Raw genomic sequence first — 17,998 nt, forward strand, 5'->3', positions numbered from 1 at the left:
CCCATCTATTTCCCATGAAGTGATGGGACCGCATGCCATGATCTTAGTTTTCTGAATGTTGAGCTTTAAGCCAACTTTTTCACTCTCCTCTTTCACTTGCATCAAGAGGCTTTTTAGTTCCTCTTCACTTTCTGCCATAAGGGTGTTGTTATCTGCATATCTGAGGTTATTGATATTTTTCCCTGCAGTCTTGATTCCAGCTTGTGCTTCTTCCAGCCCAGCGTTTCTCATGATGTCCTCTGCATATAAGTTAAATAAGCAGGGTGACTTATTAAATAACTTAATAAATAAATAAACTTATTAAATAATAAATAAATAAACTTTATTTATTAAGTTAAATAAACATATGCAGCCTTAACGTACTGCTTTTCCTATTTGGAACCAGTCTGTTGTTCCATGTCCAGTTCTAACTGTTGCCTCCTGACCTGCATATAGGTTTCTCAAGAGGCAGGTCAGGTGGTCTGGTATTCCCATCTCTTTCACCTAGAGCCAGACATCCTGGAATGTGAAGTCAAGTGGGCCTTAGAAAGCATCACTACGAACAAAGACAGTGGAGGTGATGGAATTCCAGTTGAGCTATTCCAAATCCTGAAAGATGATGATGTGAAAGTGCTGCATTCAATATGCCAGCAAATTTGGAAAACTCAGCAGTGGCCACAGAACTGGAAAAGGTCAGGTTTCATTCCAATCCCAAAGGCAATGCCAAAGAATGCTCAAACTACCACACAATTGCACTCATCTCACACGCTAGTAAAGTAATGCTCAAAATTCTCCAAGCCAGGCTTCAGCAATATGTGAACCATGAACTTCCTGATGTTCAAGCTGGTTTTAGAAAAGGCAGAGGAACCAGAGAGATCAAATTGCCAACATCTGCTGGATCATGGAAAAAGCAAGAGAGTTCCAGAAAAACATCTATTTCTGCTTTATTGACTATGCCAAAGCCTTTGACTATGTGGATCACAATAAACTGTGGAAAATTCTGAAAGAGATGGGAATGATCTGTATAGTAAACTCTAATTTCCTTTACATTCTAAATTAAAACGTTCTCACACTATTATATCTCAACAAATTTAGTACACATCTATTTCTCCTTTTGCCCAAGCTAACTTAATCAGTTCTGCCCAAGCAGAATCTGAGAGTCTTTTTTTCCATTCTCCCAAACAATTCTTCTTCTTATATTCTCTTTGTATTAATATGAAGACAGCATACCCCTTGTTTCCCAGGATAGAAACTCAGAATTCATCCTTAAATCCTCTCTTTCTCATCTCTCTAATCCAGCAACTCTGTCAGTTTTTCCCCACACTTCTCATCGACTGGTCATCTTCATTGCCAGCTGTCTTTAATTCAGAACTTTATCCTCTTTTCTTTCTGGATTATCTGCACAAGGTTCTTCACTGGTCTTCCTCATCAGCCTTTCCCCTGCACCCCATCTTTCCCATTCCTGAACCTAGGGAAGCTGAGAGTTACAGAGGAGGACTCCCCTTCTATTTTGGTCTCCATTTATGTAGTCCTAAGTACTTTAGGGGACAAGGCAATGGCACCCCACTCCAGTACTCTTGCCTGGCAAACTCCATGGATGGAGGAGCCTGGTAGGCTGCAGTTCATGGGGTTGCTAAGAGTCGGACATGACTGAGCGACTTCCCTTTCACTTTTCACTTTCCTGCATTGGAGAAGGAAATGGCAACCCACTCCAGTGTTCTTGCCTGGAGAATCCCAGGGATGGGGGAGCCTGATGGGCTGCCGTCTATGGGGTCGCACAGAGTCGGACACGACTGAAGTGACTTAGCAGCAGCAGCAGCAGCAGCAGCAGCAGCAAGTACTTTAGGACAAAAGGGAGCTCAGCATTGCCCAGCCCAGGACCCTCTCCAGGAACCTTAAGGGGTTGAAGTCAGTCCTGAGTAGTTCTAGGGTTTTGGTTTCCTGGCCAAATGCCCACTCTTTTTAAAAAAAATGGTGTTTTTTTTTTTTCATTTTTTCTCTATTTTAATATTGATTTGTTTATTTTATTCGGCTTCGTGGTATCTTGAGTTGCAGCATGCAAACTCTTGGTTGTGGCATGTGGGATCTAGTTCCCTGACCCAGGGTCAAGCCCAGGTCCCCTGCATTGGCAGCACAGAATTTAGCCCCTGGACCACCAGTGAAGTTCCCCAACACCCTCTTAATACAAAGTAGGGTCAAGTCAATATTGTTTCAAGGGCTAAACAACAAAGAGGCAGAGTCAGATGAAACTGGAGTCCAGGAATTAGGAAAACATTGGTGATCAACCAATAGAAATGCAGAAAATCACCAGAGTCCAGACAGGAGTAAGCTGAAAAGTGAAAGGAAATTAGGAAACAGAGAACATGAAATTTTGAGATGTAGAGATGGGCCATAGCTAGAGTGAGAAGAAGGAAAGGTGAAGAAGACTTCTTCCCAAAGGAGGTGGGGGAAGAGATTTACAGATTTAGAAGCTGAGAGGAATGAAAACAAAACACATCATTGGTAACCAATGAACAGAGAGAAGTGATGCAGGGGAGAAAGGGGAAGGTCTTGAAGAAGATGAGAGGGCAGATCTAGATCCATATATAAAGGAGCTAGGTTTGGATGGGATGGGAGGAAGCTTGCCTTCCTCTCTAAGGACAGAAGAGAATGACCTGTGTGGAAGAGAAGGGGAGAGCAGACAGGTATTTGAAGATGTTTATCTATACCTGATGGCCTCTATTTTCCTAGTGAGTAGAAGGTGAAGTCTTTTTCAGAGAAAGATAAATATTGAATGGGGTTTCAGCTTAAAGAGTATAATAAAAAAATAGAAATATTCTATGTGGGGAATGAATGAGAGAGGAGAATGAGCAAGACAAAATAAAAGACTGCAGAAGAGGCTTACTGGGCTCACATGAAATTAAAAGCCATATATTAGTAGTGACAACCATCAGGAGAATAAGTAGATTTCTTCTACCTGCCCTTGGCTGCTTAACTAAAATTGAGGGAAAGGAGACTATGAAGGAGAAAATAGAGCCCCTATCCTCAAAAAATTAAAGATAGAACTACCATGTGATCCAGCAGTCTCACTTCTGGGTGTAAAACGAAGTCAAGGGATTGGAGCCCGGAATGAGGTCAAAGAGGACGTAAACAGTGAAAGAGAAGGAAAACCAGTGTGAGATGCGATTGGAAAGTAGGCCATCATGATGAGAGGTTTTGACGAAATAACCATATTTTCCCATGCAGAGGGGGTAAGTAGCCTGTCTTATATTAGCATAAAAAATGAGGAAGTGTGCACCAGAGTCAACAGTGGGGAAAATATGTCTTCCTTTAGTTCAAATGACTGAAAAATAAAAGACTGCTGACATGGGTTATTTGCCTAAAGTAGATTGATTCATGAAGGTGCTACTTCTACTGTAAATCTAATGATTATTTGAAAATTAATAAAAATCCACATTGATATAGTGTGCTTTGGTGCCTGAGGTAGGGGGTGGAGATAACTTATTCAGATAAGTTGACTGTTCATTTCCCCTGTGTAGTTAGCAGGATGGGAGTCCCCAGAATCGGGAGGTTTGAATATTTAAACACTGTGTACATTTGAAAGGATTTGCTTTGGGTTTGGGTTTAGTATACAAATAGTCTGAGGAATAATGGAAATAAATCAGTTGAGCAAGTCCTTGATACTTTGGCAAAGAGGCTGAACCGGGAGAGGCCGGGAGAGTCCAGCAGAAGACCTGGGCTCTGGTCCAATTTTTGGCATTCACTGTGTGCCCATGGCTAAGTCACATCCTTTCTTTGGGCCTCAGTTTCTTTATCAGTAAATGAAGATGGCCCCTACCATCTCTGACTTTCTGAGACTCCTTACAGACCCCTTTGGTCAGATGGTGCAATCACTCCATTTCCAGTTGGACAATCAATAGCATGGAAAAGATTAGACTTGATCTTTTTAATAGACTAATTTTTGAGCAGTCTTAGGATAAACATTGAGCAGAAAGTACAGAGTTCCCATGTACATCCTTATGTCTCGCCACCTTTTTCTTATTATTAGCATCTTGCATTAATGTGGTACATTGGGTAAAATTGATCCAATTCAGATACATTATTCTTAACTAAAGTGCAGAGTTTACATTAAGATTCCTCTTTATGTATATTCTATATACATAGAATATTCTATATTTTTGTATAGAATATATTGTATATTCTATACAAATGTATATTCTATAGTTTTGACAAATGTATAATGATACGTATCTACCGTTACAGTATTGTTCAAAACAGTCTTACTGCCCTAAAAGTGCTCTGTGCTCCACCTAGTCATGTCTCCCTTACCACCTCCCTCAACCCTTGACAACCACTGATTTTTTTTTTAACTGATACCACAGTTTTGTCTTGCCAAAATATACAGTTGAAATAATAGGGTATGTGGGCTTTTCAGACAGGCTTTTTTCACTTAGCAATATGTGTTTAAGTTCATTCCATGGCTTGATGGTTCATTTCTGTCTAGTGTTGAATAATATTTCATTGTGTGGATGTACCACAGTCTATTTATCCAATGACCTACTAAAGGATAGCTTGGCTGCTTCAAATATCTATATGTAAGTTTTTGTGAATATGTAACATTTCAACCAAGGATAAACACCAAGGAGCATGATCCCTGAATCATACGATAAGAGTATATTTAGTTTCCTGAGAAGCTACAAAGCTGTCTTCCAAAGTGGCTGTACCATTTGGCATTCTCACTGGAAATGAATGAGAATTCATTTCATTCTCTTCTTCAGCATTTGCTGTTGTCAGTGTTTTGGATTTTAAAAGTCATTCTAATAGGTGTACAGTGGTATCTGGTTTTAATTTGAAGTTCCCTAGTGACATATGATGTTGAGTGTGTTTTCATGTACTTTTTGCTATATTTATATATCTTATTTGTTGAAGTGTCTGTTCAACTCATTTGTAAATTTTAACAGTGAGTTGTTTATGTTTGTATTCTTGAGTTTAGACTCAATTTTAAAACACTCTTTTGCTAATGACATGAGACAATGTCAGAGTTTAAACAAGCAGCCTGTGTTACTTTGATTTGTCTGATTCCAGAGACCCCCCGGCTATTCAAGTTATAGTTGCATAGCTCATATGTATAGTAACAAACATGATTGCTGCTGTTTTTCTTAAACAACAGAAATTTATTGTGTCACAGTTTTGGAGGCCAGAAGTTCAGAATCAAAGTATCCAAAGTATTCCTTTCAAGGGCTGTCAAGCACAGTTTAAAGACCCCCTCATCCAAGAGCTGATGGCAGAAGTTGTCTGATGGCCACAGCCCACTGAGAGAACCTTTGAAAAGGTTTCTGGCTATTGGGTTCAAAGAACAAACACCATTTTAACCAAGTGATCAAAGTTAACATTACCAGTGATAAGACAGAACGCCGTGGCGTTCCTGGGCTGGGCATGCCACTTCTGTGGTATTCTTGCCAAAAACCAACCAACCAACAACAACAACAAAACACAGAAATATAACCCGAATCCTCTGCTTCCAATCTCCCTCAAGAGGAAGCATCAGACAAACCCAAACTAAAGGACGTTCTACACAGCAACTGTACTCTTCAAACTTGTTTCCAGATAAGCAGTGACACAGGACCTGTCCCACAGTAGAGAGACTGAGGACACGTGACATCGCAGCGCAGTGTATGACCTCGGATTGGATTTTAGGACAGAAAAATGATCAGAAGGACAACTGATGAAATACGACAAGGGCTGTAGCTTAGCCCACACTATTAGATCAGTGTTAATATACTGGCTTTGACCATTGCACTTAAGTTACGTACGACGTTAAGATTTAGAGAAAGAAGCTGGCTGAAGCGTTACGGAAATTCTTTGGAAACGTTTTTGAAAAGCTGAATTGATTTCGGTTCAGATGAAGTTTTTAAAAGCACTGTGAGCCGGGGCGCCGGCCGGAAGGCAGGGCGGGCGGGCTCTCGGCCCGGCCGGGGCGGCTGGTGGGAGGGGTCGGACGGCGGCTCTGCACTTCCGAGAAGCGCGCGCCCGGCCCGCAGCGCCGTCATGCCACGAGCCGCACCTCCCGCTCTTCTGCTGCCGCTGCTGGGCCTCGCCGCCGCCGCCGCCGCGGGTAAGCTGGCCCCCGGCCGCGCCCCCTCCTCGGCCTGGAAGCGGGCGCCCGGAGCAGACCCTCCACCCTCTCCCCGGGCGAGGGCTGCCTCTCGACGGGCAGGTCGCGCTCGCCTGCGCGCCCACCCCAAGCGCCTCCGGAGGCTGGTCATCACCCCTCGCCTCTCTCTGCGTTCGGTGGGCTCCGTGAGAGCGCCCCCGGGGAGGAGATAGCCCGCAGGGAAGGGATCTCCGGGGACCCCAGAGCGCCCTTCGTCTCCCACCGTGTCCACATCCTTAGCACGGACCCCAGTCGCGGGCAAGGGTCCCCAAACGGGGCTAATTGACAGGAGAGCAGAAAGACTTAAGAGCGCCAGGATGAGCGTAGTTTCACGGCCGTTTGGGGCTGAAAGGGGAAGTGGGGAAGTTAGACTGCGGAGATTTTCCCCAGCTCGGCTGCAGCTGGGGTGGGATGGGAGTGGGAGGAAGCTGACCCTTTTTTTGCTCTCGGCCTTGTTTGTCCATTTGGTTGGTGTTCAAGATGTTGAAACAGGAAAACAGTTCAGCCAAATAACCCCTGAGTGGAAGTGAGGAGAGAACAGGCGAGGCTTGGATTCCACTTAAGACGTGTGATTTAAAAATCTTTTAAGTCTAGTCTGCTGTTGTGCAAATTTCATCTAAAAAATGACTCGTGATTTCCAAAATAAGTTCCGAGGAAAACAGACTCTTCAATATGTTTTGTGTTTTTTAAAAACAAGTTTCTCTTGTAACCGTGTCAAATATGTTGTTGGGGGAAACTCTGGGGAAAGACTTACATCCAAAACCACTATTGATTGAACAATTCTGGGAATTAAGGAGCAAAATAAAGAAAAACAGAGTGAGTACTTGCATGGGTCTGAATAAATTGATTATGCAAGAGTTTGGCATTTTTTCCCCCTGAATTTCACTGCTGCTTTATAAATTCCTGCTGGAAGCCTGCTGACAGGATCTCAGTGTTGGAGGCAGTGGTAGCATAAGCGGCTCCGAACTTGCTTACAAACTCAGAGCTCCTATCCTGACACCTTTTGTCGACCAGCATTTATGGCCAGTTATGCCATCTGCTGCCTATGGAGGAGCAGAAAGGAGAGTGTCACTCTGTTCAGACTGAGCACATCAGGTTTGTCCAAAACAAGGCTGGACTAGAGATGCTGCCAAGCCCTCTTTATGCACACCCTCCTTATGTTTGCCAGTTACATTTAACTGCCTATTTAAGCCACCCTCTGGGTTGCCAAGCCTGGAAGAGTTGATGCTTTCAAACTGTGGTGCTGGAGAAGATTCTTGAGAGTCCCTTGGACAGCAAGGAGATCAAACCAGTTAATCCTAAAGGAAATCAACCCTGAATGTTCATGGAAAGGTCTGATGCTGAAGCTGGAGCTCCAATACTTTGCCTATCTGATGTGAATAGTCAACTCATTAGAAAAGACCCTGATGCTGGGAAAGATTGAAGGCAAAAGGAGAAGGCAGCAGAGGATGAGATAGTTCAATAGCATCACAGACTCAATGGACATGAATTTGAGCAAACTCTGGGAGATAGTGAAGGACACAGAAGCCTGGTGTGCTGCAGTCCATGGATTCGCAGAAGAGTTGGACACGACTGGAGTGAATGAACAACTGAGTTTCTGTGCCTTTGTATGTCAGACTAAGAAAAAAAAATACTTGTCAGATTTCTTTAGAAGCCCATTTCTAGATTTTGATGTCTCTCTTCTTCAGAGAAGCTGTTTTGATCAGCAGTGGAGGACAAGCATTTACCCATCTGGGTCCTTGTACTTCTTAATAGAAATGGGTGAGACCAGATGAGGAATTCAGGCAGGGCTTTACTGGGACTCGAGCTGCAGTGGAGGGGAGCAAAAACAAGTAACAGGTGCCCTTGCTTGCTCCCTAAGTGGGGGTGAGCTGGTCCCTAAATGGGGTGAGGGTAGGGGCTGACGTAGTCCCAGCCAGAGAAGTGGCTTGGATGGGCTGCCCACCCCCTTGTGTGTGCAGAGATCAGGCTCAGTACCCTGCTTTTGCTCCTGGCAGCTCAGAAGTGGCAGTTGGGTTTTGATCTTTTTGTATCTTGTTGCTTAAAGTTTGCCCCAGCTGCCCCTGCTTGCCGTTATTTTTAGTCTCATAGTGTCTTTGTATTCTGCGGCTTGAGGAGACATTTGTCCAGGTGCAAGCACAGTAGCAAAGGGTCTCAGGTCCCAGCCTGTCTCAAAACTGTCTTTGGAAAGTTTTGTCTTTTTTGTTTTGTTTTAATAAGTCCAGTATGGTTACATAGACTTTTTAAGAGCCAAAGAAGTACATGTTGAATAAATTAATGCTGTGAATTAATCAGCTTCTCTCAGGAGGTTTTAAGGATTAAATTAGAAGGTGCATGAGTTTTGGCTTTAGGTACAGACTGTGTGGGCTTTACTGAATTGCCCAACTCATTGCATTTCAGTTAAAATGGAGATTATGACCATAGGGTGATCATGGGCATTCAGGGAGTACGCCATGTCTAGCACCTATTGGAGGCACTGTGAATCTTGGTTTCCCTTTGTTCTCTTCATACAAAATGAAGGGTAATTATTGCAGTTAGATAACATCATGAGTGCAGCTTTATGTGGGTTGATGCATGTGGTAATTGAGCACATTCCCATGCATGCTGATAACATAGAGCTGAAAACCTGTGTCCATGTTTTATTACCATACTTCACCAATTTATCTAGACAAGATCAGGAATAATATTTTGCTTAGAACTAAGTAAAAAGAACTTTTGAAAGTTATTGTGGAATTTGCCGAATGGCAAGATCTTAACAGGAAAGGTCCTATGGTGTTGCAGAAAACATAAATGTAATATTGAAATGGAAATTATTGTTCTCTGTTATTTTGGATTTTATTAGTATAAATGATGTTATGTTTTTCTTAGCTATTATCTTGAAAAATCACAATGAACAAAACATTCTTTAGATATGTGGGTTAGGTGCCATGGCATCCCTTTTAAAAAGTTCTTCTGGAACACCACATTTTGTATGTAGTAAATGATCAGTGGAGATTCCCTAGTGGCTCAGAGGGTAAAGCATCTGCCTGCAATGCAGGAGACCTGGGTTCGTATATATTTCTTGGGTCAGTGATTTCCCATGGGGAGCGTGAATATAAGTGAATGTAAGCATGTTAGAGTAAATCCCATTCTGATGGTGGTTACATGGATCAGAATCTAGGTTGCTGCTGCTAAGTCGCTTTCAGTCATGTCCGACTCTGTGCGACCCCATAGACGGCAGTCAAACAGGCTCCTCTGTCCCTGGGATTCTCCAGGCAAGAATACTGGAGTGGGTTGCCATTTCTTTCTCCAATGCATGAAAGTGAAAAGTGAAAGTGAAGTTTCTCAGTCGTGTCCGACTCTTAGCGACCCCATGGACTGCAGCCTACCAGGCTCCTCCGTCCATGGGATTCTCCAGGCAAGAGTACTGGAGTGAAGTGCCATTGCCTTCTCCAGAATCTAGGTTACTCATTTTGAATTGCCATAGCCTGCAATACTCTGCCTCCTTCCCTGATGTCACCTCTTACCACCCTTCCTGCCATTCACTCTGTTTATCCACACTGACCTCTGCAGGACTCAGCCACCTCTGACTCTTCTGCCCAGACCACCCTCCTCTTCCCCATTCCTTGGCCTGGACCCTTCCACGTCCTTCAGATCTGTGTTCACATGTCCTCTCCCCAGGCCTTTTCTGAACACCCCATCTTCTCTATAACATCCCTGTGTTTTCTCTTCAGAGCACTCATTTCTCTTGGAATGAATCTTGTTTGTCTTCTTGCTTGTTGCTCCCCTCACCAAGGAAGCTCTGTAACAGCAGAAAATTCACTGTATTGTGGATTTTTGTTTTGTTTTGAAATGTGTCTCTATGCTGTATTCTAACTTATAATAAAAGGACAAAAAATTTAGATAAATGGCAGCGGGTCATGGGATTGCAGTTTCTTTCAAATTATTTTTACTTTTGCCCTTGAGCTTATCTCATAATTGAATTCAAAGCATTAAGTCACTTTAATCTATTGATGTGACTTATTCTGACCCTTGTGGATAGCACAATGATGTTTCACCAAAAATTATTTCAGATTGTAAAATTTGAAATGTTAATAAGTGTTTATTTTTCTTCCAATGAAAAAGTTATAATTAGGTATTATTTCAGGACTTCTTTCATTGATAAGCTTTTAAAAATGTACTTAGGTGTTGAAAATTAGTTTTGCAACAGGGTTATCATCCACAATTTTTTTCTGATACATATCAAGTATTTAAGATTATTTTAGATTTTGAGGACAAATCTTCAGGTTGCATCGATAAGGAAATGGACCAGTAAAGTCCAATGAGAAAGGTGCAGAGAAACACTGCCACCCTCATTCTATGAAAAAAAGTCATGACAGCTTTTCTGAGAAAGGACTTGAAGGGAGAAGATGGGGGTCAACATCTTAGAAGCTAGGTTGGGTGACGTTGAGAGGGGACGGAGTGTCAGAGTGGCTGAATTTCCTTAGGATTTAGGGAGATCTTGCAGCCCAGGCCTTCCAGGTTATCAGGGGCCGGGTATGCAACATCGTCCTCCATACACAATTAACGTAATAACCAGTGCCTGTTTCTCCCTCTGCCACAGTGGCCCTTGTAGAAGGTAAGTGACTGACCTATATCTTAATGGGAGGACAAAGGTCTTATTGATGAGGAAAAAAAAAAATACAATCTTGCCTTTCCATTGTTAACATTCAGAACAAGTGTGTCCCAAGGATCACTTCTTCTTCTGCTGTGCCTGGTTCTTTAAAAAAATTAATTACAAGGGAACAGAGAGTTCTATTAGAACTCGCTGGCAATGCAAAATATTCCTGTAGATATACCATCTTATTCTTTTAGCACATGATAATTTTAAGCAGAGGATCTATTTGGAAACTTATTGGAGTTAAATACAAGCTTTTAAAAGTTTCATCAGGTTCCTAAATCTCTGTAAACACAGTAAATCAATAGAATTATAAAATTATACAATCCATAAAGAGTCCTTTCAGTTCAGTTCAGTTTAGTTGCTCAGTTGTGTCCGACTTTTTGCAACACCATGGACTGCAGCATGCCAGCCTTCCCTGTCCATCACTCCTGGAGCTGGCTCAAACTCATGTCCATGGAGTTGGTGATGCCATCCAACCATCTCATCCTCTGTCGTCCCCTTCTCCTCCTGCCTTCAGTCTTTCCCAGCATCAGGGTCTTTTCCAGTGAGTCAGTTCTTCACATCAGGTGGCCAAAATATTGGAGTTTCAGCTTCAGCATCAGTCCTACCAAGGAATATTCAGGACTGATTGCCTTTAGGATTGACTGGTTGGATCTCCTTGCAGTCCAAGGGACTCTCAAGAGTCTTCTCCAGCACCACAGTTCAAGAGCATCAAAGAGTCCTTTAGGTGCAACCTATCTTTCAGGACAACTGTGAAAAAGCAAGAGTAACAGAGAAGCACACTGGAGAGAGCATTGTGAGCAGGATATTTTTTTCTTTTGAGCAAAGTATGTTTATTGAAATATATTTTCTAGAAAATATTACAGGTTCTGTAATTGAAAACTTATGTCAATATTCTGGAAGGCAGATTTTTCATTGTAACAGGATTATAGCAAAGACACTTAAGCATTGAAAATTTAACCTTTCTTTTCTTTTTATTTTTGAGTAATAATTGTCAAAGATTATAATTGTACAATATTAAGAAGTATAGAACAAAACACAGTTAGTTTAGCTTTTCTGTACGTGTGAACCTCAGTAAGTTCTGTCATAGGGGGTATCAGCCTCTATGTGAAAACTTTTCTTAGAGTAAAAATACATTTTTTGAGTAGTGCTTAAGTCTTGTTTCTGGGGCACAGACTCTGGTAGCATGAGAAGAGGGGTTCAGCGCTGAATTAACTGGAGTTACTGTTAATGCTGAAATAAGCCTGAGGAGAACGCTATTGGAAGTTTAAAGAATATGAAGTTAACAATTTGTTTTTTACTTTTTCTGCCTGTAGCTTTTTGTTTTTATTTGTGTGGTTTTTTTTTTTTTTAGTCTTATCACATATTGTTTATTTAATTATTCAACAAGGGTCTTTGTCAAGTATCATTATCATGATACTCCCATCTCAGAGGCCTGTGTGACCTAGATAAGCATTTGGCTTTTTTTTTTTCCCCCAGCACCTTCAGGTCTCTTTTTTATATGTCACCTTTATGATGATCAGCACACGTGAATGTGTTCTTCTTCAAAGGGTAATACAGCCCCTTTTCCAAGGAGATAGGCTACCTGTGGTTCTTGTGCCTAGGGCTTTGACTTGTGCCATATTATGCTCACCATCCAAGCCACGACTAATCAAAATAAGGGTGGTTTCCTAAATCAAAGACTGACTATACTGAGCTAGGTAGCAACCCAAGAGGGTACCTGGTATAAGAACACTAGGAGGTCTATTTGACTGCTAGGAGATTATCCTCAGATTTCTTATTATTCCATGTATCCTTGCAGAAAGTCTCTATCATTTGGAGTAACCAAAACAAGTCTTCAGTCTTTATAACCAGCAAAGGCCTCTCACACGCTGTATAGTGTAAAGTCCTGTAGAAGTTCAGAGGGGTCAGAGTTTAAGGAAGGTGAAGGAGGGATACCTCACAGAGAACTGACACGTGAGCTGCCACTGAGCAAAAGAATACAGTTTAGTCTATAGATGATTTGGAAATCAGAGATCATTGTAATCATAAAGTCTAAGAACTATTGGGTTGGCCAAAAAGTTTGTTCAGCTTTTTCAGTAAGCTCGTGTGGAAAAAACTGAGTCAACTTTTTGGCCAACCCAATACAAGTGTACAAAGAAACAATTTATAAATTTCACTTCACTTGGTGTTAATTATATTTTATATACATAATAGACATGCTTTATTCCATTTAAACAATATTTCAAAAATTATTTTTATATTCTTATTTATCATCATTACAAAATCCTATGTGTAGCTTTGACTAGAAATAATACACAAGAGCATTTCTCAGCCCATGGTCCAAGAATTTTCAGTGATATGTAAGGTGTTTCAAGTGGCATTAAATGTGGTAATGGAGTTTGTTTCTATTTCCATTTTTTAAAATACTGTAAGACTGAAGGAACAGCAACAAAGGGAGCCAGAAGAAAACAGAAGAAAAATACGAAAGTCAAAGTTTGCAATTCACAGTATATGCCCTCCTGACTTTCAATTTGAGTTTCATTCTGGAAATGACTGCTTTTTTTTTTTTCTATCATGTCTTAATACAGAAAACCGCAGAAAAACCACACTCCTGCCATTACAGAAAACATGAGATGGCAGGAGTGTGGGGTGGGAGAGACCTGCCTAGTTAACCCTTTCAGTGAATACGTGACTCCTCTCATTGTGGTTTTTATGGGGGTCTCTCTACCTGGGATTTCTTCATCTTTCTCCTTTTCCACATGGTAAAGTTATCCTGTGAATTGCAACTCAAATATTACCTCCTTTCTGAAATGTTTCCTTACTCTTTTTGTGTGTGTGTGCTTACTCAGCCACGTCCGTCTCTTTGTGACCCCATGAACTGTAGCCTGCCAAGCTCCTTTGTCCATGGGGTTTCCCAGGCAAGAATACTGGAGTGGGTTGTCATTCCCTTCTCCAGGGGATCTCACCGAACCCGGGTCTCCTGCATTGCAGGCAGATTCTTTACCATCTGAGCCCCAGGGGAGCAAGTTACTTTTTTTCTTCTATAGTCTCATAACATTTAACCTCTCATACCTTTGATATGTATATGTGTCTGACTCTCCTAGCAGCCTGAAGACTTTAAGTGTAGGACTCATTCCCCTTTAATCAGAGGTCCCCAGCCTCCAGGATCTAATGCCTGATGATCTGAGAGGTGGAGCTGATTTAATAATAATAGAAATAAGATGCACAATAAATATAATGCTCTTGAGTCATCCTGAAACCATCCCCCTGACCCCCATACTCCCCTCACCGCCCCACCCCAGACTGCCCCAATCTGTGGAAAAATTGCTTTCCACAAAACCAGCCCCTGGTGCCCAAAGGTTGGGGACCACTGTCTTAAATCCTTTTATCCTCACTCCTTGGTGCTAACTGTGGTCTCTGACACACGGGAGTTGCTCAGCCAATGACTGTTTGATGGATGATGGTAGTGACAGCTATCAGTAACTTGCCCAGAAGTGTGAAAGAGGGGATTCTGCTTCTGACTCTAGTGAAGTGGGACTCCACTAACACTCCCCCCAAAAACAACTGGAAAATCTAGATGAAATTCTGTAATAACAGTATTTGCAGGCATCAGAGAGCTGTTCAGGCAGCTTGTTGACGTGAGCCCACTATCCTGTGTATTACTTTTCCCTTTAGAAGAACTGTCCACATTTTAAGGACCTAAAAAGAGAGCAGAGTTTTTGGCATTCTCACGGTATTAATGAGACAAAAATTTGAGTTTTTACTTACCAAAGAGGAGGGACGCTAGCCAATCTCCAGGCTTCACTCGGAATCCATGGATATCGGGCCTCACAGAGATTTTAACAGCTCCCTCAGGTGGAATCAACCCTTGATTGTATTCAAATAATCTTCAGTATGCCAGCTGCGTGCCAGGATCCTTTTTAGGGGAGAATGACATCATCTCGAGCCTCCTCATTTTTTTTTATTTTAAATATCAAATACCAGATACTGTGAAATTTTTCCTGCACAGTATCTGGTATTTGATATTTTAAAAAGAAAACAAAAACTACCAGGCATAACAAGAAACAGGCCAAAGCTGGGAAAATAAAAACAGGCCAATAGATAATCCAGAAATTAGAGTTTTCAAAAATGAACTTTAAAATAACTGTAATAAGTTCAAGAACATTTATAAGGTTGAGAATTTCACCAGAGACTCAGAATCTATAAAAGTACAAACAAATGGAAATTGTGTAACTGAAAAATAGCTGACATTATGAACTCAGTAGTTAGGTTTAACAGCAGATTTGTTAAAAATTGAAGAGTAGACTGTACATGTGTGTGCTTAGTCGCTCAGAGAAGGCAATAGCATCCCACTCCAGTACTCTTGCCTGGAAAATCCCATGGATGGAGGAGCCTGGTAGGCTGCAGTCCATGGGGTCGCTAAGAGTCGGACGCGACTGAGAGACTTCACTTTCACTTTCATGCATTGGAGAAGGAAATGGCAACCCACTCCACTGTTCTTGCCTGGAGAATCCCAGGGACAGGGGAGCTTGGTGGGCTGCTGCCTATGGGGTCGCACAGAGTCGGACATGACTGAAGTGACTTAGCAGCAGCAGCTTAGTTGCTAAGTTGTATCTGACTCTTGCGATCCCATGGACTGTAGCCTGCCAGGCTTCTCTGTCCATGGGATTTCCCAGGCAAGAAAACTAGAGTTGGTTGCCATTTCCTTCTCCAAGAGATCTTCCCAACCCTGGGATTGAACCCAAGTCTCCTGTATCTTCTGCATCACAGGCAGATTCTTTACCACTGAGCCACTGGGAAAGCCCAAAGAGTAGGTTAGTACACCATAAAGAACAAGATTATAGTGCCAAAGGCGTTAAAATAGAAAGGAACAAAGTGAACATATTGAACATGTGAAATCTAACATCTATGTATTTTGAGTCCCAGAAATGGGGGAGAAAGAGAGTGGAAAAGCATTATTGAAAGTGATGATAATGGCCAAGAACTTTGCAAAAGTGAGCAATGAAAGTAAAGCCATAGATTCAATAGTTGTGTTGCATTCTTCAGTTCAGTCACTCAGTCATGTCCGACTCTTTGTGACCCCATGAATCGCAGCACGCCAGGCCTCCCTGTCCATCACCAACTCCTGGAGTTCACTCAGACTCACGTCCATCGAGTCACTGTTGCCATCCAACCATCTCATCCTCTGTCGTCCCCTTCTCCTCCTGCCCCCAATCCCTCCCAGCATCAGAGTCTTTTCCAATGAGTCAACTCTTCGCATGAGGTGGCCAAAGTACTGGAGTTTCAGCTTCAATATCATTCCCTCCAAAGAAATCCCAGGGCTGATCTCCTTCAGAATGGACTGGTTGGATCTCCTTGCAGTCCAAGGGACTCTCAAGAGTCTTCTCCAACACCACAGTTCAAAAGCATCAATTCTTCAGTGCTCAGCTTTCTTCACAGGATTCAAAAAAAGACTAGAGATACCACTGTCAAACTACTAAAAATCAAAGACAAAGAAAATCTTGAAAGCAGCCACCAAAGAGCAACCATCAGACTGACATTTGATTTCTCAATAGGAATGAGAGAAGCCGGAACAGTAAAATTACATCTTCAATGAAAAATAAGCTTCAAGAATTTTTTATTTTCAAAAATATCTAAATGGGGAGAAAATATAAAGACATTTCCAGAAAATCACAAATTGAGGGAATTTGTAGTAGACCTACCCTTAAAGAAACACTAAAGGGGTTTATTCAGGCAGACAGAAAATTATTCAAATAAGTAATTCAAATATATAAAAATGAAAAGCAACAGAGAAGGTACATACGTGTTTAAATGAACACTGACCATGCAAAATAGTAAGAGAACAGTAGCACAAAGGGAGGGAAGTTAAACTATTGTAAGATCCTAGAGCTGTCTAGGAAATGGTAAAAGTACTAATTTATTTTCGGTACTAATAAATCAAGATTGCATGGTGTAATTTTCAGGGTACCCACTATAGGAAAAAATTAAAGAATATATACTCACTAAGCTAAAAAAAAATAGAATATAAAATTGTTTAATAATCCAAAAAGACAACAAGGGAAGAAAAAGAACACGAATCAAGTAGGACAGATAGAAAACAAACAGTGAGGTGGTAGATATAAACCCAAAGGTGTCGATAACTATATTCAATGCTAATGGAAATAGCCATTGTTTTTTCTATGAAAATTTAATATCTCATATCTCTAGGAGTTCATGAAATTCTCATTTTCAAGTTATTTAACAGTGTTTCTCTTTTTCCACATAGACTGCCCTTCATCCACCTGGGTTCAGTTCCAAGACAGTTGTTACATTTTTCTTCAAGAAGCCATCAAAGTTGAAAGCATAGAGGATGTCAGAAATCAGTGTACTAATCACGGTGAGGAGTTTATTCTATTTTGTTTTCTCACAGATCAGTAAAGAATGTTCACTAATTTCTTTAAAAAATGGTTTGTTGTGTCTTTTTACCTTTGGTCCTTGTAACAACTTTTATTCTACGATATGCAAGACAGGCAGTGGAACTGGGGTAAACTCTTGAGTTGGCAGTCAGTTGTTGGACAACACTGCTCAAAGCAGAGTGACAAGAGCAGTGTGTATTTGATGTGAGTACTCTGTGTCAGGCACTGTTCTTAAGCACTTAATACACTTTTACTGGCTTTAATTATTGCAGCAAACCTATCAGGAAGTTTATTCTTTGCCTTCTTTTATCAAGAGAATAAAACTAGTTCAATTATTTGTTCAAGGTTGAATAGGAAATAATTGGCAGAGCCAAGATTCATACCAGGGATTGTGTGATTTTAGGAACAGTGTTCTTAATCACTCTTTCTGCCCTGAAAGTACTGTTTCAGGCATGCAGTGTGGGCAGAAGTCAGATCACATGGTACTGTGACACGTGGTATGGAAGAATCTGTTGTCGTTTTCAGTCGCTAAGTTGTGTCCCACTCTGTTGTGACCCCATTTCATTCTCCAGGGGATCTTCCTGACCCAGGGATAGAACCCGAGTCTCCTTCATTGGCAGGGGGATTCGGTATACTGTTAAATAAAAATGAGAAAAAAGCTATTTGCTACATGATTTGCTCTGTATTCTCTGGGAAATATAATTTCACATTATGAAATATTTTAAATAAAAATGTCATTTTTTAAAGAGCTGTGCTTGAGTGTTCTTTATATATTTGGCTGTTTGGCCCAAAGTGCATCCTTGTTGAGCCTCTAAATTGTGATACTTGTCCGTCAGCCCAGAGTAAAACTATAGTGTCAATTAACATCTT

At 41.4% G+C, this 17,998-nt stretch overlaps 1 protein-coding gene across 2 annotated transcripts in view; it reads left to right on the forward strand.

Annotated features, from left to right (window-relative positions):
* Positions 1-17,998, forward strand: part of LOC113903541 (CD302 antigen) — a 124,446-nt gene that overhangs the window by 92,881 nt on the left and 13,567 nt on the right. Inside the window, exons 1-2 of one of the 2 annotated variants that reach the window (XM_027559866.1) lie at positions 5,941-6,073; positions 16,999-17,109. In XM_027559866.1, the coding sequence (XP_027415667.1) occupies positions 6,007-6,073; positions 16,999-17,109 (178 nt within the window). In that variant the 5' untranslated portion in view covers positions 5,941-6,006. Of the gene's footprint in view, positions 1-5,940; positions 6,074-16,998; positions 17,110-17,998 lie in introns of those variants that run through there. The other variant, XM_027559875.1, reaches the window with a different exon arrangement.

This window comes from Bos indicus x Bos taurus, chromosome 2, assembly GCF_003369695.1.
Source record: "Bos indicus x Bos taurus breed Angus x Brahman F1 hybrid chromosome 2, Bos_hybrid_MaternalHap_v2.0, whole genome shotgun sequence".
NCBI lineage: Eukaryota > Metazoa > Chordata > Mammalia > Artiodactyla > Bovidae > Bos > Bos indicus x Bos taurus.